The 22,760-nt window shown below is 44.7% G+C and overlaps 2 protein-coding genes across 2 annotated transcripts in view; both read left to right on the forward strand.

The window, feature by feature from the left end:
- fchsd2 (FCH and double SH3 domains 2) overlaps window positions 1–13,554 on the forward strand; it is a 57,414-nt gene extending 43,860 nt beyond the window's left edge. The window contains exons 13-21 of the mRNA XM_084558091.1: window positions 560–649; window positions 917–979; window positions 4,413–4,547; window positions 4,788–4,871; window positions 4,976–5,153; window positions 6,285–6,505; window positions 8,692–8,884; window positions 8,969–9,063; window positions 9,338–13,554. Of these exons, the coding sequence (XP_084414217.1) occupies window positions 560–649; window positions 917–979; window positions 4,413–4,547; window positions 4,788–4,871; window positions 4,976–5,153; window positions 6,285–6,505; window positions 8,692–8,884; window positions 8,969–9,063; window positions 9,338–9,430 (1,152 nt within the window). The 3' untranslated portion in view covers window positions 9,431–13,554. The remainder of the gene's footprint in view (window positions 1–559; window positions 650–916; window positions 980–4,412; window positions 4,548–4,787; window positions 4,872–4,975; window positions 5,154–6,284; window positions 6,506–8,691; window positions 8,885–8,968; window positions 9,064–9,337) is intronic.
- A 106-nt stretch (window positions 13,555–13,660) lies between these two features.
- Window positions 13,661–22,649, forward strand: LOC311498018 (NACHT and WD repeat domain-containing protein 2). Its single transcript, XM_084558451.1, has 10 exons — window positions 13,661–14,003; window positions 14,109–14,197; window positions 15,381–15,488; window positions 15,944–16,141; window positions 16,302–16,437; window positions 16,511–16,659; window positions 16,856–17,215; window positions 17,389–17,490; window positions 17,708–18,479; window positions 18,894–22,649. The coding sequence occupies exons 1-10, from the start codon at window positions 13,934–13,936 to the stop codon at window positions 22,076–22,078; spliced, it is 5,169 nt and encodes a 1,722-aa protein (XP_084414577.1). The 5' UTR covers window positions 13,661–13,933; the 3' UTR covers window positions 22,079–22,649.
- Window positions 22,650–22,760: the final 111 nt, after the last annotated feature.

Here is a 22,760-nt window from a genome sequence, read left to right on the forward strand (position 1 = left end):
TGTAGCCTCATCACATTGCCTCATTAGCAAAGAACACAGCACATCGAAGTGTCCGCAGCTCATTAAAATAAAGTACAGCTAGTTTTGATGATTTGTTGCTTAGACGACTGTGTGACAAAGCTTTACCACATTTTGGGGTTAATTCAGTTCATATGTGTCAGGGAACGATGCATATGCAGCTGAACGCCAAAAAGAGAGTTGCTTAGGTTTGCTCTGGGCTTTCAGGTTCATTTAAATTCCATCTTTCTGCATGAGTTCAAAAACTATTTGTACAAAAACCTATTGTATATGAGAGATGGATCCCATCTGGGTGCTTTGTGTATATAGAGGTGCTCGCTAAGGGCTAATAATTGCGCCTGCATTTGTATTGTTTCAGCATCATAGCAAAAATAAAATAAACATTTGTTACCTTTACTTGTCAAGTATAAAGGGATTTTGTTTTTTATAATCTGTCAAGACGCATTAAGAGCAAAAAACAACTCATATAATCTGCAAGAAGGAAGCTATGTGGGCCAATCACTTGTGTTTTTAACATTTCTAAACCCTTCTCTATCCAAAGACAATAAAGTTGAAAGCTGAAGCTCGGTTGGACCTTCTGCGGCAAGTGGGGGTTGCTGTGGATACCTGGCTGAAGAGCGCCATGAACCAGGTGTGTCTTATCAGCGATTGCTGGAAAAGCACACACATACTCTGTACTGTATGTGTTTCTATGTAGGCGTCTCCTTCTCTGCCTGGCTTGATGCAGACAAGTGTGAAGTAGTGTGTGATACACGTGTGTATTTATATCTTTTCACGTGTTAATTATATGTTCTGTAGTGCAGTGTGTGTGTGTGTGTGTGTGTGTGTGTGTGTGTGTGTGCGTATATGTGTTTAAAATGTGTGTATAAACCCACCACTCTCTCTGTGCATGCTGTAGGTGATGGAGGAGTTGGAGAATGAACGTTGGGCCAACTACACTTCCCACGATCCCTCACTGTCGGTGAGACACTTCCCCTCACTGTACCTTTGTTGTTGCTTTCTAGCCGAGCCAGCAGATTCAAACACGTTCTCACAAAAACAGAACATAATACACTGTATATCCCAGCTATATTCAAATCTGTTGACAAAAGGCTAACTCATAAACACGGTTTCAGACTTGGCTGGGAAGTACAAGTCTCATACCTACAGGGCGAAACAGAAGAATACCTTTCCCCCCTCACAAATAGCTGTTTGTGCTGCATGCGTAGTTGCCTGTTTTACCCACTTATCAGATCACTGAACTGTTTATGCCGCACCAACTGTTTTCTTTTTCATGTGCACTAACAAAACACAGCACACAGTTAAGACCTTTCACAAAACTATTTTATAAATTGCCTCATAATCATAGACCTTTCATTCTTTATGATTTCATTAGAACTGAAAACCACCCGGCTAGACTCGTCCTCCTGACAAATCACTCCCAGAATGATGTAAAATGCAAGATAACTGACCCCCGGCCCTGCTGCCTAATCATCTATCACACCAGTTACAGACTCTTAAGAAGCCCCACTTTCCCTCTGGAATACTGATGCAGTCCTCCCACTGCTTGAAATTTGTATTTCCTGACCCTTTGATGCCGCGATTCGCTGGGTATAGATCTTTTTCAGTGTGCGGACATACTGTATGCATGTCAAAGCTGAAGAGGTGAACTCCAGGTAGTATTACACCCTCATTTCCCTCATTAATTGTGGCATTAGATCCCTATTAACCCTTTTTGCGTTCTTGCCAAGAGTTAGATAAGAAGCCTTTACTGTGCAGACATCAGTGATCAGGACTTCCGCAGTTGTAGTTTCCAAAGCACTATACAGTATATTGTTAGGAAAGTGCTGTCAAAACTGAGTTTAGTTGATATTTTTCTTAAAATACGATTTTATAAGTTATGGATATTTATGTGCATTTATATTTGTGCATTTGCGGTTTCGTTTTGGTCTCCACGTTAGGTATACAGAGAGGGATGTACATGTCCATGACCAGGAGAGTAATCCTACACAGGACTTTGTGAGCAGACATGTGTGTCTGTCTGTCTGTCAGCCGGCCTAAAGATAGTCAATCTGCTCCATTGGAATCACTTGACATTCTGCTCACATGATATTGCAGCTCGCAGCTAACGCCAGATAGAAATAGAGGGGGATGTTCAGTGTGAGAAAGAGAGGAGGAGGGATCGAGGAAGAGATAAATGGAAAGAAGCAGGGATGATAGCGAGAGTTGTGCAGCGAAGGACGGAGCGGTAGGGAGACAATTACTGAAGAAGGATAGAATTAGCTGAGAAAAAGAAGAGGTGGTGTGATGAAGAGGAGAGGGAGAGGTGAGGAGAGAGTTGCATTAGAGTGATAATGCTAAAGTAAAATTGGATGCTGGGGTGAGACTGACGAGTGGGGGGCTGTGAAAAACAGCAGATAACATACTGTAAGGCCACAGAATACTGCAAGAAGTACGAGATGTGGCATGTTTGCAGTGGCGGCTAAAACAAAGCGTGGCCTTCAGATTTGATCACTGTGCACAAGCTTGCGATCCAGACCTTTTAGATAGTTGACATGTCAGAAATTGTGTGATGTTATTGATGTTCTTTTGGCTGCTCTTCACTGACAACGGCATCTGGCCTGTGTGTCAATAGAAGATGAGACCAGGAGGCACATTGAGTGTTCAAGGATATGACAGGAGGTCAACAGCCTTTGATTTGATTCAGAAGGCACTGGAGCCTTAAGAGACTGGCAGCGAGAAAGAAAGATTACCATTATTATGAGCAAGGTGCAGCAGAGGAAATGAAGAGACAGAGAGAAGGAAAGGAAAACTGTTGGGGGGATTGTTAACAGCAGCTCGCTGATTAGAAAGAGGTCAAGAAGTCACCAATGGCAACAGAAAGAAGAAAGGGTGGATGGGTTGTGAATAATTATTTGCAGAGGAGGGCACTGAAAAAACCATGAGAGCAGGGAGCAGGCACTTCCTTCGGCTATTTCTCCACTCCACTCAACTTTATTAATATGGGTATGAAATACAGCGAGGCCCGAACCCTCTAGTCTCTCAGGCTGCTACTGCCTTCATTACAATATCACTTTCACAGTTATTACCTCCAGGACCAATAAAATTTGCCACTGGTCTGCATCCCATCCGTATTGGTGCACACACTGAGATGTGGGGACATTTTATTGGGTTATTACGGAAATACACAGTGGTCATTTCACTTCTGGGATTGAATGGATTTGGCCCCCAAACTATGCAGTATACCCTTAAATCCATGCAGTAAAGTGGATAAGAGTGATGTAACACAATAAACATGCAGTCGCCCAAAATATGGCCTTGCTATGGCCTTGCCTCAAAATGTGGAAATGGAAATCAAGTTGTTCTCCATCACCTTGAAGCCATCTCTCCACCATATAACGTACTACATGGCCGTGTCCAAAAGCTCTACCCTTTTACAGTAAAAACTCTGTCACTGCACAAATAATAGTGCAAAATGATTTGTTATGTCTAGGGGGAACTGAGGATTGTGTTTGTTCCAGATTCTAACAGGCCACAAAAGTTAGTTTTGTAGTGTGAGTGCACAAGAGTGTTTGAAACGTGTGCTTTATTGAAACTTCAAAGACACATTCATGTGAGACTTGCATTAAATTATTAAAAGAGGACGTTTTACCTAGGGGCACAGCTTCAATTACATTTCACACATGACTCATGACAAGTCAAAGATCTAACATGTTTGTTGTTGGGTTTTCTTAACCACCATATTTATTACAGAATACCTTTAGACCACACCTGATGGCTGGCATTTCTCTAGAAGCTTATAGCTTCTCATATCCAAGAGACCGGCTAAAGAGATTAACTCATATACAAAACACACATGTTTTGTTCTGCGCCGGTGTCGAGTTTACCGTGTCAACAGAAATCTGATGACTAAACACAGTGACCTAGGAATAGACAAACACACATACACAATCACACACCCTATTGTTGCTGGCCGGGTCAGTTAGTAGATGTGTGTGATGGATCTTTCTACTAGGTAGATCACATGACATCCACGCAGGCCAGTGAAATTCACGTGGAACAAAAGAGGGAGGGTCTGCATCGTATGAAACATTAGTACCTCTGCACCTGTCTCTAAAAGCTACAGTACACACACTGAGCAGGACAGAGAAGCAGAGACAGGAAGAAAAGGAAAGTAGTCCTCAGTATAGATTGGGGAGAAGAGGAAAGAAAAGGTGTTTGTACAAGACAGTTTTTATAATTATTTTTTTCTTCTTAACTAGAATTTATTTTGTATTTCTCTATTTGATCTGCAACACAAGAACGTTTTTTTGCTCTTTTGCTTTAAAGCTGAGTGGATATTCTGCTCTGTGTCCTTGTACTTATCAGAGGTTTTAACTTTATCTTGCTGTTGCTGCTCTGTTTATGTGTTGCAGGGCACAGTGGATTTGGAGCGTGAGGAAGGTGAAGAGTGTGAGGAGAACATGGAAGTTTTTGACGATAGCAGCTCCAGTCCTTCGGGAACCCTCCGCAACTACCCGCTAACCTGCAAAGTCCTGTACTCGTACAAGGTATAAAGCACACACATACACACACAGACTTGATCGTGTAACTCTCTGCAGTTACACGATCACACGCCTACATGCATATCAGTAGTCTGCTGATAGGAACACCTGCAACACACGGTTTCATTGTGTACACATTCATGTACAGAAGGAGAAGACAACAAAATGTGAATGTTTGTGTTACACTATTCATAGCATTTTAAAATAAATCATTCATAAAGAAGTCTTTGTTGTGTATCTCCACAGGCCTCTCAGCCGGACGAGTTAACTATTGATGAACAGGAGATGTTGGAGGTCATTGAGGATGGCGACATGGAGGACTGGGTCAAGGTGCCTATAGAGATATATAGACATTTATCAATCAGTCACCTTTTTTTTTTTCTTTTTGGATCGATGCGTTTCTACTGTTCATTTTCTGTTCATTTGTCTCCCAGGCACGCAATAAGACAGGTCAAGTGGGCTATGTCCCAGAGAAGTACCTGCAGTTCCCAACCTCCAACAGCCTACTGAGCATGCTCCAGTCTCTGGCTACGCTCGACGCCCGATCCCACACCTCGTCCAATTCAACAGAGCCGGAGCTGCACTCTGGCTTAATCAACGGAGACACGAATAGTAAGTATCCTGTCAACGCTGTAACAGTAAATGACTGTAATAACTGAGCAGGAGTTTCATTAAAGTTAGTTAGTTAGTTAGTTCCACTTGTACCAGTGTAAATGAGTTTTCTGTTTATTGCTCTGCTGAAGTCTATAGAAAACACTAATGTGCTAAACAAGGGTGTTCGTGGAAAGAATAAATGTCTGCTGAAGTTTGCTGGGTAAGTTAAGGCGAAATTACAAAGTTACTTTGTAAAAAAAAAGAGAATGAGTCATGTTTAGGCAGACACATTATTTCATACAATTAGTTTTGTCTCTCCTGATTAGTTATTCATACGTTTTTATCTAGCAGTCAAAAATGTTTCAAGCATTGGAATGAAGTGGTTGTATAAAACTTTAAAAACTAAGCAAAGAAAAAAAAAAAACACTGACACTGCACGCCAGTGTAATGTAATGATTGAGAGTGGAGCTTTACCGTGACCTTTAACTCTGGTTTAGTCTTTCAACAAACCCGTGGGCTGTATCCAAACACAATGTGATACCGTGAGTGTTTAAAGTCCACATGCAGCCAGCATTGAGAAAAAAAAAAATCCTCACGTCCACGACTTAATTCAAAAGTAAATCAACTTTAGAAATTCACGACAGGCTTTAAAAAAGGTTGCAGATACAGTAACTCTGAGAGATGTTCAGCCACACCTACATGGTTCACGAAGCATTTAATGGCATGTAACTTTAACTGGCTCCAGAGAGAAACCTACATTATCTGTACATGAATGGTCTAGCACATTTTCACTACGTAACGGAAAAGGTCTAGAAAACAGCATTATCTTGCCATTTTGTGATCTAGCACCCTTACTCTTTTTACTATCTCCTTCTACTAATATTTCCTCCCTCCCTCCCTCTATTGCTCTGTCTGCTCCACCTGAATACTTGGAGTAGCTTCCTGAAGAAATGCTGTCACCTAATTATTGTTGCAGTTACGTCTTTCTGTCTTCTCTGTATCTTCCTCACTCCAGCTGTGTGCGCCGGTATCTTTATGATAATGAGGGCCAAGCAGACAAGGAACAACACGTCTCCGAAAATAATTATTCTTTCCGAGTTACACTTATCTAAGCGCTCTCCCCGTCTTTGTCGTCCTGTCTTCCTGCAGTGGTGTATGTCCGTGCACTTTATGATTACGAGGGCCAGGCTGATGAGGAGCTCTCCTTTTCCGAGGGAGCTGTGATCCGCCTGCTGAGCCGTGACACTCAGACGGACGACGGCTTCTGGGAGGGGGAGCTGAACGGACGGGTGGGCGTTTTCCCCTCCGTGCTTGTAGAAGACCTAACTGAAAATGGGGAGACCAGGGGAGGAGGGCCGGGTGATACACAGGTATGGTAACACCCGCACACACAGGAATAAATATAACGTGCAATCACAAATATTAAGCTAGGTGGATGTAGCATCAGCAGATTTAAAATGGTGACATGCTCCTACTTAGGTAACACTCTCGAGCTCAGCTAGACATTTGGTCTTATCAGTCTTTCCTCAGGGCAGAAATGCCAAGGCTTGAGTGTAGTGCCACTTTATACCCCTGCTCCCCTTCCTTCCTGCCTGTTGTCCAGTTGATCTATCAGCAGGGCAGAGTTCACAAACAGTGGATCAGAGCGGCCGTGTTCCTGCAGCACTCTGATAAAAACCTGGCACGGCAATCACAGAAAGAAGTTCTTATCTGGGGTACTGAGTGCTGCTCTATTAGAGGTCTAGCAACAGGAAGGATACAGCCTCTCCCTTCCTAACGGGCCTGTAGACATAACAAACAACACAACAACTTTTAACGTCTCTTAAGCATTATGTGGTGAAGATTGGTTTCCTGGTTACCCTGGTTCATTCTTTGGAAATAGTCAAGTTGTTTGTACTAAGATAATGAGGTAAACGCAAGAATTAGATTAAGGACATACGTCTTTCTTACCACCAGCTTTAGGACTTGAAACTGCTGTGTAAGCTTGCCAAACTGAGAATATGCAGAGAGGCAGCCACTCGGAAATTGAGGAAGTCTTTGTTGAATATATGGACACAGGCAGACTTCCTAGGCTTGGAGCCATGTAGTTGGTGGTTAGAAGGCCAATGGTTAATTAACATGAGTAGGAAGATTGTGGGAGGAGAAAAAAGAGGCACTGCTGGGATTGGAACCCAAGATCTCCTGTTTACTAGACAGGCGCTTTAACCAACTAAGTCACAGCGCCCTGTGATGACTGTTTAAGAGGCTATGGATCGAATTCAAGAAGATCACATCCTGATTTAAACATGGCATCACTAGTAATTTAAACTGCTCTACACACTTTCTAGGGTTGAGAAATACCATGAAATTAAACAAGTGTGAATGTACTACCTAACCTCTTATCAGCTGTACTGTTGCTGGCAAGGCCTCATCCATGATACCCCTTAAAATGGGTGAAACCAATTCTTTCTTTGAAACATCTAGTATCGCACACAAACTGATGAGTAACAGAGCCAGGCGTATACTTACAATTACACAACTTAAATATTTTATGCTGCCAGACTTCAGATCTTCCTGGATATTCTATTTTGTGCCTTTTCTATGTAGAAAAGTTTAACATAAAGCAGTACAACTGAAGCACTGTTTACTGGATTTCTCCATGCATGTTCAGATTGTCTAACACAAATCACTATCAAAGAAGTATTTTTCTTTGTTGTGTCTGTTCAAGATACTTTTCTGTGTAGAAAAGGCACTGCTGGGATTTGAACCCAGGATCTCCTGTTTACTAGACAGGCACTTTAACCAACTAAGCCACAGCGCCTTGTGGTATGCCTTCGTATATGCTACTTCACGTCTGGCTGACTGGTGCTTTACAAACAATTATCAACATAAGCTTTCAGCACAGTGGCGAAGTGGTTAGCACTGATGCCTCGCAGCGAGAAGGTCCCGGGTTTGAATCCATGGGCCGACTGGGCCTTTCTGTGTGGAGTTTGCATGTTCTCCCTGCGTCTGCGTGGGTTCTCTCCGGGTACTCCGGCTTCCTCCCACCATCCAAAGACATGCTCATTAGGTTAATTGGTGATTCTAAATTGGCCGTAGGTGTGCGTGTGAGTGTGAATGGTTGTCTGTCTCTCTGTGTTGGCCCTGCGATAGACTGGCGACCTGTCCAGGGTGTACCCTGCCTCTCGCCCGATGACAGCTGGGATAGGCTCCAGCAGACCCCCGCCACCCTTAACAGGAATAAGCGGGTGTAGAAGATGAATGAATGAATGATCAAGTTCAGTGAAAGAGTCAGATGTTGTAAAGATTTCTCAGCTTTACATAAAGCTTACAATAGTACAACTGAAGTACTGTTTACACCACATACTGGATTTCTCCATGCACATTTCCATGCATGTTCAGATTGTCTGACACAAATCACTATCAAAGAAGTACTTTTCTTTATTGTGTCTGTTTAAGATACTTTTCATAGTCAAAAGATTTTAATTAGACGATCAGTTCTGTATTCATTTTTGGTATATAGAGTGTTTAAAAGTTTAAAATCAAGGGTCTTCTCCGCTTCTGTCACTTCCCGCAGATCTCTCCATCTTTGAAGCTGCCATCGTCTCTGCCACCTCTTCCGCTGTACGACCAACCTCCCATCAGCCCTTTCACCAGCCCCGAGACCTCCACCCCGCCTCCTCTGCCGCGCTCGCCCTCCGCCGCACTTAACGGGGACCACAAGCCCCCGCTGCCTGCCTCGTCACACAAAGGACCGCTGTCCACTCACAGTGAGACACGCTCGTGCACAACTTTCTTTCACATTGTTGTGTCATCGTGGCTTATTGCTTGAAATGTTGTCTCTCAATCTGTAGATCAAAGCTCTGGCAGGAGTCCAGTGTCTCCGGGATTTGCTCAGACTCAGCCGCTGAGATTCACACCTGAAGGAGGCCCGGGGAAGCTACGACCTGTTAGTATCAAATCATTTTTTTTTTACCTATCTCAAGTGCAATTTTATTTGGAGATAAATTAATGAAGAAAAGGACATAGGAAAGAATTGGCAGATTAATCCATAATAAAACTTCCTTCAACTGCTCCACACAAATGTTCCCATGTTTATTACAAGAGGTTTGCATCCCACAGCAGGAAATAAAAAATATGCAGCTTGTCAAATTAGGCAAATTAGGTCATCTCTGCTTGGCTTTCTTCTTAAACTTTAAATATGTTTTCTTTCCGCACTGCAGGTGCGAGCTGCTCCTCCTCCGCCAAAACAGCACCCCCGCCGACAGCAGGAGAAGAGCGACAAGACAGAGGAGGTGGAGATCACGCTGGTGTGACAGACAGACAAACTGGCAGGCGGTTATAGGCACACACAAAAAAAGAAAACCGATGAAAGACAGATGTATCCTACAGGCTGGGGAACTGAACTGCTCTGAACTGAAATAAAGGGATGTGAAGTGAACTGAACTGAACCACATCGAGCCCTCGGGCCGCTCCGCATCTTCTCTCATCCTCAAGTTGAGGAGGAGAGCAGAGAGAGGGGGTAAAGGCAGAGTATCCAATTAAATAATCTCCGTATAAGCTTCCTAATGGAGGGCAGCGGTAGCCGCCCCCCCTCCCGTGTCCCGCTTCACCCTTTCCCCGTCCTTCCATTCTTGCCTTAAAACCTCACCTCGTTGGGGCATCAAGCCAGGGCACGGCGAAGAGGAGGAGGAATGTCTGGAGACGAGGAGTGTGAGAAAAAGTTGATGAGTTTGGCAAGTTTCCTTTTGTCTCGTTAAGCTTACTTCAAGATAAGCAACGAAGTTTATCTCCCTGCACAGGCGGCTCATTCTGCTACATTTCACCCTTTTCATTCAGTTGTCAACAAAATAATCACGGAGCCTGAGAGAAGTTTTGGAGCCCAGGAACTGACAAAATGTAATAAAAGATTTTCAGACCAGTCAAAAACATATAACTGAATATATGAATAATACTATTTAAGTGCAGGACTTAAAACATTAATGAACATTCAAGCCCTCGACAAACGAGTTCACGCAGTCCAGATTATGCTAAACAGCACCAGGTAAATCTCTCTGTATCTGAGTTTTAAACCTGCGTTCGGCTACGACATCCCTGCACTGACTCACCGGCAGCGATTTGCTTTGCATAAACCAACAACAACTGTGTGAAGAGTGGAGACGGAGAAGCAGCAAGCCGGAGCACGGCGTAGCCCGTGGTAGAGAAACCAGAGGTGAACTAATGTAACTCCCGCTCCTGTGAGTTCATCATCTCTGGCGGTCAGGAAGAAGGAAATGGAATCTAGGAAGCACTCAAGAAAAGTTTCTGACAATCCAGAAGAAGAGAGAAAATTCATTTAGAGGAAGGGTTAGAGTCTTAAAAAAAAAAAAAAAAAAGCGTGGGAAGGCAAAGACAAACACAGACTACCGTTGGTGTTTCCTCTTTAGAGTACGCAGCAGGAATAAAAGTGAATGATTGACTGTGGCCACATGCACATACTGACAGTGTTTGTGTAGTAACTTTCACCACCAGAAGAGGGAGACAAATGTTCTGCACTAAAGCTTTAAATAACGTGTCTAAATAAAACTCTATAGGTTGATAATTTCATTTATTATCTATTTATCTCTTCTATTCATCTATTTTCCCCTCACGCATAGGAGATAACCTCTAGAGGAGTGGATATGACAGGGCGGCTTACTGGCTCAACTGAAAACAGTGGTAACTCTGTACAATGTGTTTTCTATCCTCTGTGTTTGGGTTTGGAAGCAAAGGTGCTTTAAGTTCCTTAAACAACCCTAATCAATTCATGGTTTTAACCAGTGCTTAGTTCTGTGACCTGAGCGTATGGTAATATACGAGAAACACAAAGCGAGGCAGTCCTATGCTGTGAGGGAAATGGAGAATGGGAAGTAGATAAATGATTAAATGTCCAAAAGACTTTTTTCTTTTACTACATTTTGTGAGTGTCATAGCTCCATAAAAGCTTGACCAAAAGGGGACGAGTGGGAAACTTGCCAAGTGCGTCATGTGTCTCAGTGCAGCAGGGGCTGAAGTAAATTGACAGAGAAACTGGGTGGTGTGCGTGGACGCAGCGTCCCCCTTCCCCAGCCCTTCCCTCAGCCATATATAGTCATTATCACCAAACGTATTTAATGTGTATTAGTACAGTACATTACTGTTGTCATAGGAATGTTATGCACAGCGTTTCATATAGACTTAACTCCATGTCTGATATGTAGTGGAAGTTTTATCTTCATCTTATACTGAAAGGGCATTGTATATACAGTAGGAAGGAGAGATGAAAAGGAGAGAAGGGTGGAGAGGGGGGGCGAGAGGAAACGAGAGGCGAAGGAGGCTGGATCCTCCCCTCTGCTCTTAGCTTCACCTCTCTCCCCCTCCCTCCTTCGCCTCTCTTCCTCCCTCTTTTCTCTAACGTCTGCTCTGTCCATCGGCAGTCAGTGTGAACCGGTGGCTGTCATGTACACACACATACATTATATTACACACACACACACGTTGCTATATCTTCCCTCATTCTGTGGGTTTGTGTCTTTTCTGGAGGAGGCCGCCGGTGCTTTCAGAAGGCGCTGATATCGCCGGGTGTTCGATGAAGGTTTTTATTTGAGATGACGTAGACACTGAAAAATATATAGGGTCGGGAGTTTTTCTAAAGCACAGAATGAAGTGTATAGCGTTTCCCTACAGACCTTCATTTAGTTCATTTATAACCTTTTATACTTGACATCCATTACACTCTCAGCTATTATTTCCCCTCTGTTGTCCCCGTCCCATCACTCTGTGAGCGTCGCTCATTCAACCCTTTTCCGTAGCTTTTCATCCTGTCTTAAAACTTCAGCTTTGATTGACGATGGGGGGGAAACAAAAGAGGCGTGTAGAGCAGAAACGATCACGCTAAACGGGCAGAACTAGCTAACGACATTCAAATTGAGCCAAGTACAAATCTTTTGCGTTTCTTTTGTAACTCCAAGTAAATAAACCTCCCTCCCCCACCCTCTTACACACCCTCCAAGCCTTTAAAAATCCTCGCCTAAAGGGCGGCGTAGCACTTTTATTTATTTTGTACCTTCCCTGGAAAGTAGCAGTACCTTCACATAGCATCAGAATGCATAGAAAAAAAAGACTGATGAATCTTCACTGTAGCTACAAATACAGAAATCAGAGGTATTTTATGGGCGCTCTTTGTCTCAGTGTAACTGATACTTTTTAAAACAATCTCCACTCTCTTCCAAAGAGAAGGAGACATGATTGTGGACAGTGTCATTTGGTGTTTCCCTTAATTTATATATAAATATATATATATATAAAATTCCATTAAGGGGTGTTTTGAATGAGGACGTAGAGAGAATGTGTTTTTATTTTGTTTTTTTTCTTGGTCTGGCTGTTTTTGAGTGTGATTGTTTAGACGAGAGAAGATCCGATCTGGGTTTGACTCTGAAGATGTGCCCCAGTTCTTTACTACATATTACTCAGAGGTTTGGAGTTTGGTGGGTGCTCACGCAGGACTAAACGAGGTCAAGTAGACTCCTAATTGTCGGCGTAGAGACCAAAGTTTTGGGACTGTGGTGGATTGTTGAACTTGACGCAAAGCGAGATTTGTAGCTCAAAACTTCAACGTGATCGTTCCAGAAACACGATGGACATTTGTGATGCTTCAAAGTTGCAGTGTCTCTGTACAAACTGTAAAGTATTTTCATTTCTTCCATTATGAATGCAAAAACAGCATTGAGTATGAAGATCAATATAGTATTAGTATGAAGTATGGAGCTGGGGCACAGCTTCAGGCCTCTTGTAAAAAAGAGAAGGCAGATCCTCTGAAGTCCTAATCTGGACTCAGATTGATCAGTTTCCTCTGCGGAGGTGAGAAAAGGTGATGCGAGGAATGAAAACCACAACATTTTGTGTAGCATCCACGCCTAACAAAAATGAAGCATGCTGGAATTAGTTCAACCTTCGTAACACAAACCTCGGCTCTTCTGCTGTTGTGAGAACTGGCGCTGACTTTGTAAGCAGCAGCTTCTCCTTGATCTCTCTGAGATCTTATTTATAATAAGTTTTCAAACTTGTTTTGAAGTTTAATGGTTTGAAGCAGCGTCCACAAATCTTCAGTCAGTCCGTCAAATATGACACTCACGACTCCTCGTTGCCTCTTTGAGCGCGATTATTTCCCCCTTTTTAACGACGACCCCCCCCTTTGTCCGCCACAGTGTTTGATTATTTGGTATGAGCCTGTTTTCGGTTTTTCATGTTTTATAAAGTTCCTTATTTTTCATGCGTGGATTTGGAGCAGCACAGCTGCTGTTATTACCGATGTGGTGGACCAACCGGCCTTCTCTCTCTCTCTCTTTCTCTCTCTCTCGTCACAGACTGTTGCCGTGGTGACAGCAATGAGAACAGGTGCAAAAGTCTTTCTGCGTATTATTATTGGCTGTACAAAAAAAATAATAAAGTTTGTATTTATTGTGTACAAATGTTAATTAATAAAAAAAATATGAGAAACTTCTTTCTCTGTCACTTTTTTTTTTAGAACTAATTATGTGTGTAGTTACATCTGCTCTCAAATCTAAAGATTACACACTCACGGGGATTGTGTGTGTGTGTGTGCTGTGTAAATTCATGAGAAGTGGGCGTGATCATGATAACACACTCTATAAACACACAAGGCCAGAACTTCCTGAGCAGGGTAGGAGGGAGAAGAGAAACTCCAGCGCAGAGGAGGAAAAGGCAGCTGGGAAGTATCCGTATGGGGTTATTGAAAATGTTCCTGACTGAACTTTTCTTCCCTTATTGATTCCTATTTTAACAATAGCTGCTGGTTAGGAATGCGCTCCAGAGGAAAACTAGACTGCAGCTCGTCCTGTGTGAAAATCTACCTGTGCTCCAACCCAGAAGGTATGTGAAGCATTAACGTCACTAAAGTATCAGCTGAATTTTGGATCATCCTCTGTTGAGTTGTTTTGTGAGCAGAGGTGTTTATTGTGTTGATGCTCCCTGTAGACAGCGTGGTCGAGCGCAGAGCTCTGAGAGAGAGTGTGTTCCCCAGATTTAGAGAGCACTGCAGACACTCACTGGGGCTGGATGTCAGGGTGAGTACGCTCTCCACTGTTCTGACTGCTGAAAATTAGTTTTCTGTATATGTGTGCGTATTGTGTGTTTTGGCAGATTGAATAGTTACATTTTTGCTGATGCTCGTACATTAAAAAACAATTAAACAGTTGTAACCAAAATTATTTTAAAACAGCAAACCCAGAAGGTGGGTCAGGAATGAAGCTATGAACAAAAAGTTGTTTCCGTTTACAGTGTTGTGTCTTTGCTGGCCTCATCTTGTGACGTGGTGATATACTGAAATGTGCACACACACAAAAACACAAAATTGCATTTACATTATACATCGATCAGACATAACACCTCCCTAATATTGTATGTGTAGGTCTCCTTTGTCCCTCCAAAACAGTTCTCATCACAGGGCCTCTGTGGATCAGACTTGTTCCAGTGCATCCCACAGATACTTAATCAGTTTGGGATCTAGTGAATTTGGAGGCCAGGTCAACACCTGTGTGTGTGCGTGTGTCAGGCTGCATCCTGCTGGGGATGCTGCTGCCGTCAAAGAGTGTCATTGCTATGGGGTGGGGGTGCCTGGTCTGGTCTAGGTGGGTCTAAGTAACATCCACATGAATGCCAGGTCCAAATGTTTCCCATCAGAACATTGTATTGTCACAAAAGAGTTGTTATTTACTTCTTCTGTTAGTGGTTTTAATGTTGTGGCTAATCGGTGTATTCAGACTATTGAGATGGTGCCAGCAAAATCATTTTCTGTCAGTCAACTAGAAAAATAATTCATTGTTTAATTGCAAAACCTTGGGTCCCTGACAGAGACAGTCATGCTGACAGTGACACAAAAACAATAGTATTGTTTGTGTGTTTGTATGTTCTCTGTTTTCCCACATTTTCCCCCTGAGGCCAACCTTGTGAAGGTGTAGTCAATTCTACTCATCTTTAATTAAATTTGACAACAAAGAGGACGAGCAGCTGTGACGCGACTGCCTGCATTGTGTCGTCTCGTTTTTTGTTCATGTGTGTATGAAATCGCCTCGGGCCGGCCGATCTCAGCAGCAGCAGCAGCAGCATGTGTAATTAGACAGAGGACAGAACATGATACGTTATTTAAACCAGTCCTGGGGGCAGGCTGTTATTGGACCTGGCTGTGAGCTTTTCCTGCCTCGGTTCTCATTCATCTGTTGTTTTTAAACCGTGTGTGTTTCTCTGCAGGTGATTGACCCGTTTGAGTCCAGCGATCCGAACCGCTGGCCCGATGAGAACACCAGACAGCAGCTGATACAAGAATGTAGAGAGAGTTCGGCTGGGCCTTTTTTACTGGTAAATAAATACGGATGGAATAATGTAGTCGTGTGTCTACAGCAAATATTATGAACCACAACAGCACGGAAAATTCTTCTTTTGGTGTGTCCTGGGGTTTAAAGTTACAGGTCTGGACATCAAAAACATCTTAGCCGTTGGAGCTTGGGTTCTGTCTTTACTTTGGTATTTGGGGGGAAAAAAAGTCCATGTACCACAATGGCTGCCACACAGTTGTAACTGCAAATCACATGGTTAGGGTACAGGACATGGGCAAAATTAAGAAAACTGTACTCCAGCACAGTTAAAATCACTGACTGCACCTGTCTGATGCAGACACAACACAGCTGCATGATCTTTCAAGACAGATTTGACTACAGTTTAAACAGACACAAGTACCAGTACGCTAACTAATCCGTGCCAAACATTGCCCCCCATGCTGCTGTTCCGTCTGTGTCCACACGGTGGTGCTGCAGGCGCTGGTGGGACATCAGTATGGCCCAGGCAGTCTACCCTCTCAATTGGAGGTGTCAGAGTACCAGCTGCTGCTGCAGGAGAGCCAGCGGGCGGGCGTCAGCACCCAGGAGCTGGAGAGCGCGTACCGGAGGGACGAGAACGCCATCCCCACCTCCTACTGCCTGAGACCTTCGCACGAGCCAACCTGCCCTCCCATGGTGACCACTCTGGACCTCATACTTTAGTTGTTTACATGTTATAGTTAAGAATATAGTGCAGAGTTAGCTCTTAGTTAATTAAATGTGATTATGAATGTCTTCCAGAAGCAATGCAATGTATGTGATGCTCTTAAATTAGTTTATTGCTTTTGTTCTGCAGACAGAGGTAAAGGAGGGAGAGGGGGGCAAAGAAGCTAAAGAAGCAGAGCTGAGGAAGGTGTTTCAGACTGCTGTGAGTCTGTCCGTCCAGAGCGGCCTCATGACTCCAGAGAGAGGCCGTGGCTTCTACAGATCAGGTGAAATACATTCTGTGTGTCTGTGTGTGGAGTTCCGTCATTCCTAAAGTGTAATTTTATTACTTGTCTCCAGCCCTCGACGCAGATCTGCGATTTGCTCTGGAAAAGCGCCCCGACGAGGACATTGCCAGACGTTGCTTGGTTTATGTTCACAAGGTCATCAACGCAAAAGGAGAAAGAGAAAAAAAAATGATGAGTAACCAGCTGCAGCCAGAGACAGAGGTAAGAGTCATGTGTATCAGTTCACTCCATGATGTCAGATGTGATATGAGAAGCACAGAGGAGTCTATAATGAAACGAGACAACTAGATGTATTTGAAACATGTCTTTTCACTTATGTCAGATCACAATTGTATCAAATGTGCCACAAAAAATAGCAAAAACAAACATTTTACGCGTCTGTTCTCTGTATTCTCAGACCAAAGCCTCTGACTCAGCCACTCAGAGCTCAACACCAACCAGTGACCAGTTGTTGTCAGAGCTCTGCGCCAGCTTCCTCCCCAGTCTCATCACTTCCTGCCAACTCCTGGTCTACACCAGAACCACAGAGTGTGACCGTCGCCACGGTTACACGTCAACCAGGAGGCGGGGCTACGCCGAGTCTCTGTGCCAGCAGGTGCACTCTGACCTCGTGGAGTTGACGGACAGCTTCGACGTCCCAGAAGCCGAAGGAGACTCTCCTCTGCGCGATGCTTTGTCCAGAGAGCAGGTCGAGCAGGAGCAGCTGTGTGTCCTCCTGTCTCAGTTTTATGACATCACTCAGCCGGAGGAGAAAAAGGTCAGGATGGAGGATATTGTCTGAAATGTCTCAACCTCCATTAAATGTTCAGTACTTTTTAGTTCTGTTTTACGCGTGCATCTAATTCAAAGTTATGTCATGGACTTTTTTTTGACATATTGTTTCTGTGCTGTGAAGCTCTGATGACAGTAGTTCACTTTCATTGGCTCTAGATCAGAGACTATGTGGAGCAGAGGGACCGACGGTGCCCCCTAGTGGTGACAGGAGGACCATGCACAGGGAAGACTGTCTTGCTGGCCCACTGCACTCAGCAGGTGGGTGCACTGAAGTGAAATGTTAAACTGATATGAGAATGTGGCGTTTCCTTTCCATCTTGTTTTTATCTCAAGAACAAGAATGATTCATGACTCAGTCTCAAAAAAGATTTAAAAACATAACTAAACAACATACATATGGAAGAGGTGCAAAAGTAATTTGCATTATAGCACAGACTTACTGACGCAGACTGTTTCCACGTGTCTCTGTCCCCAGATAAAGTCTTGGCTCGCAGACAGCGATCCTGTGGTGTTCACCTATTTTTGCAGCCTGTCGATCAATACGTCGCCAGAACGTCTGCTGTCCAGCTTGTGTCGTCAGATAGCTCGCAGTTATCACTACAGCTCTTCCTCTGTGCAGGATCCCAGCTTCTCTTGTGGCACTGATTTGGATGATCCCACCTGTGACTCCAGAGTGAACGTGTCCAACTCTCGTCCAGAATCTGCTCAGGATCCTGACACTGGATCCAGCACCAAAGAGCGTGTTTCTGACTGTAAATCTAAAATGTCACATCCAGATTCTAGAGGACTTCATTCTGGCATCATAAAACCTGACCTCTCTGAACTTAAAGAATGTCTCTCATCACTTTTCAACCTCCTGCCTTCTAGTAAACATCCTCTTATTATCATCCTTGATGGCTTGGACCTGCTTGAAAACAAGGCTGGACCTGAAATCATCAACAGCCTACCCTCCCCCCTACCTCCTGATGTCAAACTAATCCTCTCAGTCACCTCCAAACGAACACATCTCCTGCAAGCCGTCGGACTCCATTACCCACAAGGCAGCGAGAAGGAGTCCGGGCAGGGGTGTGTCCAGCTGGGATCGGTGGACAGGAAACAGTGCGTGAAGATGCTGGCGTCGCTGCTGAGGTGTTCAGGGAGGAGGGTGACGTCAGGACAACAGGCTCTGGTGAACCAGGCGCTGACCTCCTGTTGCCTGCCTCTCTACGCTCGACTCCTGCACGCCCACACCTCCCTCTGGCTCTCTGGTATGAGCTGATACGGTTCACAAAAATCCTGTCTGTCGACAACAAACCTCACATGACAACCAAAAGCAAAAGTATGCGGAGAGAGAGATAAGTCATTTTATGTATAGTAATAAGACGTTCTTGTTCGGAAGCAGTGACTGAATCATACATGGGTACAATAGGTCTAAAAAAACAATATTTACAACATTTCATTTTAATAAAAGTTCTCACCTTCCAAGTGAATGGCTTGTGTTTTAATAGCCACTTGCCTTTTAATGAAACTCCATGGAACAGAACTAGAAGCTTTGTCGGATTTAAGATAAACAAGTAACTCTTGCAGGATTAATCGCCGGTTGTTGTTCAGTTCCTGGGCTTTGTTGGCAAACGTATCCTTTGAGAAGATACTTTATTACATCTCTCTTCTTCCGTCACCAGATTCAGACGTGACTGAGGCGTCCATCCCTGGTGGCATCCACTCATCCATTTCTTCACTGCTGGATCACCTCGAGCAGAAACACGGATCCTCTACCGTGGCTCGTGCCGTCTCTTACCTTGCCCTCTCCAGGGCTGGGCTCGCCGAAGCAGAGCTCGCCGATCTTCTGTCCACCGGCGACGACGTTTGTCACAATGAAGACCCTCCGTCGTCTAAAAAGCAGCTCCCACAAGTCGACGCGGAGAGACTTCTTCTGGATTTAAAGAGTTTTCTCGTCAAAAGGACAGTTGCGGGCTCTCGGATTTTGTTCTGGGTGAGCAGGCATTTCAAACTGGTGGCGTTTAAACAGTATCTAGGCAGTCACGAGGTGAGGAGGAAGATTCATTCGGAGATGGCGGACTATTTCAGTGGCCAGTGGGTTTGTGGGAGTGGGAAGCCATTCCTTCTGAACCAGACGCCTGGAACAAACAAGGAACCCCCGCTGAAAATGGACCAGCCTTTCTTTTTCGCTCCTTCCAAAGCTGTTGCTGGTCGGGTGAACCTGAGAAAAGTCGTAGAACTGCCGCATCACTTGCAGCAAAGTGGCAGGTGGAAGGAGCTGGAGCACGTGTTGTTAATGTCATTAGAGTTTCATCAGGCAATGGTTCAAGCTGGTTTTCTAGGAGATCTGGTAGACATGTTGGAGTCTAATGAAGGAGCATCTCAGTTTATATTTTCAAGAGAAAGGCTTCTCCTCGCGAGCATTTTTAAATCCTCCGCTTGCTTCTTGCAGAGCTCACCCCTGCAGCTGTCTACAGTGATGGAAACAAGCCTCCCCCCTTATCTGGAAGTCTTTCCTGCTCTCGAGAATTATCTCACAGACATCAGACAGGAGAGGAGGAAGGCAAGAAGTGGATTAGGAGTAGCACTCTGTCCTAGCCCCTCCTCTGTTCCCCCCATTCAGTATTTAAAGCCTAGGGACAAAGCAGAGGAGGCTTGTGTTGCAGAAACCGCTGGTTCAGAGTGCGGGATCGTGGCAGAGGTCATGGATGATGGTTCTGCCTGGGTTTGGAAAGGCTCCGGGTGTGATGTTGTCAAACTGTCCCTGAGCTGCGAACAGGAGGAGCTAAAGTTTGCAGGGGTGAAGAGCAGTGGTGGTTTCGTCCTGCTCTCGACGCGGTGCAACAAGCTTTTCATGTGGGATGTGACGGGCCCAGAGATGTTTGTAGAGGTTAAAGATTCTTTGAAAACCGAATTAAAAGAAACAACACCAGACACAGTTGAGGGATTCGTTGCGTGCCAAGGAAAGTTATTCATATGCTGGAAGAATGAGAGTTTTGTGAGTGCGTTTGACATCTCCAGCGAGACCTTGACTCATTTCCAATGTCAGAGCTCCGTGACCTGCTTGGCTTTCTCCTCTGAAGGCGGTTGCGTGTACTGCGGCCAGGAGGAAGGCACTGTGTCCATATTTGACATGGAAACCAGCAGCCTGCTTGGCTCCTGTCCGAGCTCAAACTGCATTGCAGTCAATTCGATAATCATCTGTGAAGATAAAAAGGAAATGGCATGTGTTGACAGGAACGGCAATGTAGCTTTATGGGATGTGGGAGCCAAAACACAACAACCCCAACTGGTCAGAGAAATCTTTAATCAAGGTGAATCCGACACCATCCTCAGCACAGATTATTCCAAAGAAATCAATAATCTTTTGGTGTGTCAAGCCCACCAGGTTACAGTGTGGGACACATGGAACTGGGAGATGTGGGACCAGTTCTTAGCTCCACAAGGGAGAGCCTTCACTCAAGCTGTGCTCTCCAACGACAGCCATCTTTTCCTGGCTTTGTTAGACAGCTGCCCTCATGTCTTGGTGTGGAGGCTGAACACTGGGGAGTGTGTTCTCTCCTTAGAAATGAACAATCAACCCCGTTCACTCCTCAAAATGGCCTCAGACTTAATTTGTGTCACTCACGACGGCTGCCTGACGGTGTGGGACTCTGAGATGATTGACGCTGCAGGGGCGGCCCCGAAAATGAGAAGTGGGGTGAAAGAGGTGGTGGTTGATAAAACGAGCGAGTGGTTCTACACCACGGACGGGTCAGAGAAAGTTTGGAGATGGAGTTTAGACGCGGGGCTTCCACACGCTTACTTCCTGCATGATGGCCCTGTGGAGAAGCTGCAGGTCTCTCCGAAAAGCATCCACCTCGTGTCGCTCTCAGGGGGAGATATTTATGTTTGGAAAACAGAAACCGGCGAGAATATTCTGCGTATCAGCGGCAGCAGAGCCACGAACATCCTGATCACACCTAACAGTAACTGTGGAGTGAGCATTTCTGAGCGAGGGCTCTCTCGGGTTTGGAAGATGACACAGGGGAGTATTGTCTGCTGCATACACCTGCACCTATCTGACGCCCAGGTGTCCCCCGAGAGCACGTTCCTCATCGGCCGTCACTCTGGGGACCTGCTGGCTGCCAGTCTGTGGTCGGGCTCAATCAGTAAGCGTTTCTCCTGCGTGGAGAGCTCGGAGCACGTGGTCGCTTTCCACACGCTTTCAGAGCACCCAGACTTTGTGCTGGTGATGACCGAGTCGGGGGCGGTTTACACCTGGAAGGTAGCTGAAGAGACAGTGTGCAGGCACTTCCAGCTGCCACAAATGTTTCACTGTCAGCCGCAGGACTTCCAAACGTCCTCTGATGGGAGCTACATGCTGCTGTCCACTGATAATGGCTCCATCAGCCTCTTGGACCTATCTCAGGTCAGGCTCTGCTCATTCAAAGCTGAGGGCCCTGTTATCAAAGCCTGCCTGGATAAAACAGGAAGCTATGCTGCTCACATATCCGGCCCCTCCAGCCCAGGGAAGATCTGTGTCTGTTCCCTGCACGCAAGGCCCGTCCTCACAGTCACACGACTCTCAGACGGAGAAAGAATTGGAAGCTTGCGTCTGTCCAAGAATCCCCTGACTCTGGTCGTGGGTGAGCGGCAGTGTGTGTTTGTTGGTTTTGAGGACGGGTCTGTTGGTGTTTACTCTGTTAAGGATTATATGATCTATGAGGAAGAGAAGGTGAGGTGCAGGGAAAGTGTTAACGGTCAGCTGAAGCGATGCCCCTTCGACAGAGCACCACTCAGCTGGGTTCCCCGAGCCAAGGCCAATATTACATGGTCTCGAGAGTTTAGATTACACTCCGATCAGCCACAACATTATGACCACTGACAGGGGAAGTAAATAGCAGTGACCATCAGTGACCCCATAGCAATGACACTCCTTGATGGCAGCAGCCATCTCCAGCAGGATGCAGACTGACACAGACACACACACAAAAACAGTTTAGGAACAACTAAAAAAAACATTAAGAACAGCACAAGGTGTTGACCTGGTCTCTAAATTACCTAGATTCCAAACTGGATCTAGGGAATTAGAGTCGGATTATAGTCCTGTGAATAAGGGTTCTGTTTAATTGATCCAAAGAAGTTGCAGTTGTAAGTAATGTATCTATTGTATATATTTATATGAAAATGTTTCAGAATTGGAAAGATTATAAAAGTGTTTTATAGTTAATGATGAACATGACAACAGTAGTGTCTCTAACTGCATCATTTGTTTTAGCTCCAGCAGGTCTGGCTCCTTGATGATGACTCACATCACTACAGAAAAATAAGTAACATTTAGAACATTTAACTGAGTTTCATTCATTTATTCATTCATCATCTGTAACTACTTGTCCTGTGAAGTGTGGCGAGAGGCGGGGTACACCCTGGACAGGTCGCCAGTCTATCGCAGGGCTAACACAGAGAGACAGACAACCATTCACACTCACATGCACACCTTTTAATCAAAATCACCAATCAACTTGACGAGCATGTCTTGCTCACTCAGTGGGAGGAAGCTTGAATTC

Source organism: Chelon labrosus (genome assembly GCF_963514085.1).
Source record: "Chelon labrosus genome assembly, chromosome: 13".
Classification (NCBI taxonomy): Eukaryota; Metazoa; Chordata; class Actinopteri; order Mugiliformes; family Mugilidae; genus Chelon; species Chelon labrosus.

Bases quoted from the DNA above. Each gene is read 5' to 3' on its own strand.
- LOC311498018 (XM_084558451.1), top strand. From the start codon at position 13,934: ATGCGCTCCAGAGGAAAACTAGACTGCAGCTCGTCCTGTGTGAAAATC. The intron at 14,198-15,380 runs GTGAGTACGCTC...GTTTCTCTGCAG, and splicing joins CACTGGGGCTGGATGTCAGG to GTGATTGACCCGTTTGAGTC. The intron at 16,142-16,301 runs GTGACCACTCTG...TTTGTTCTGCAG, and splicing joins AGCCAACCTGCCCTCCCATG to ACAGAGGTAAAGGAGGGAGA.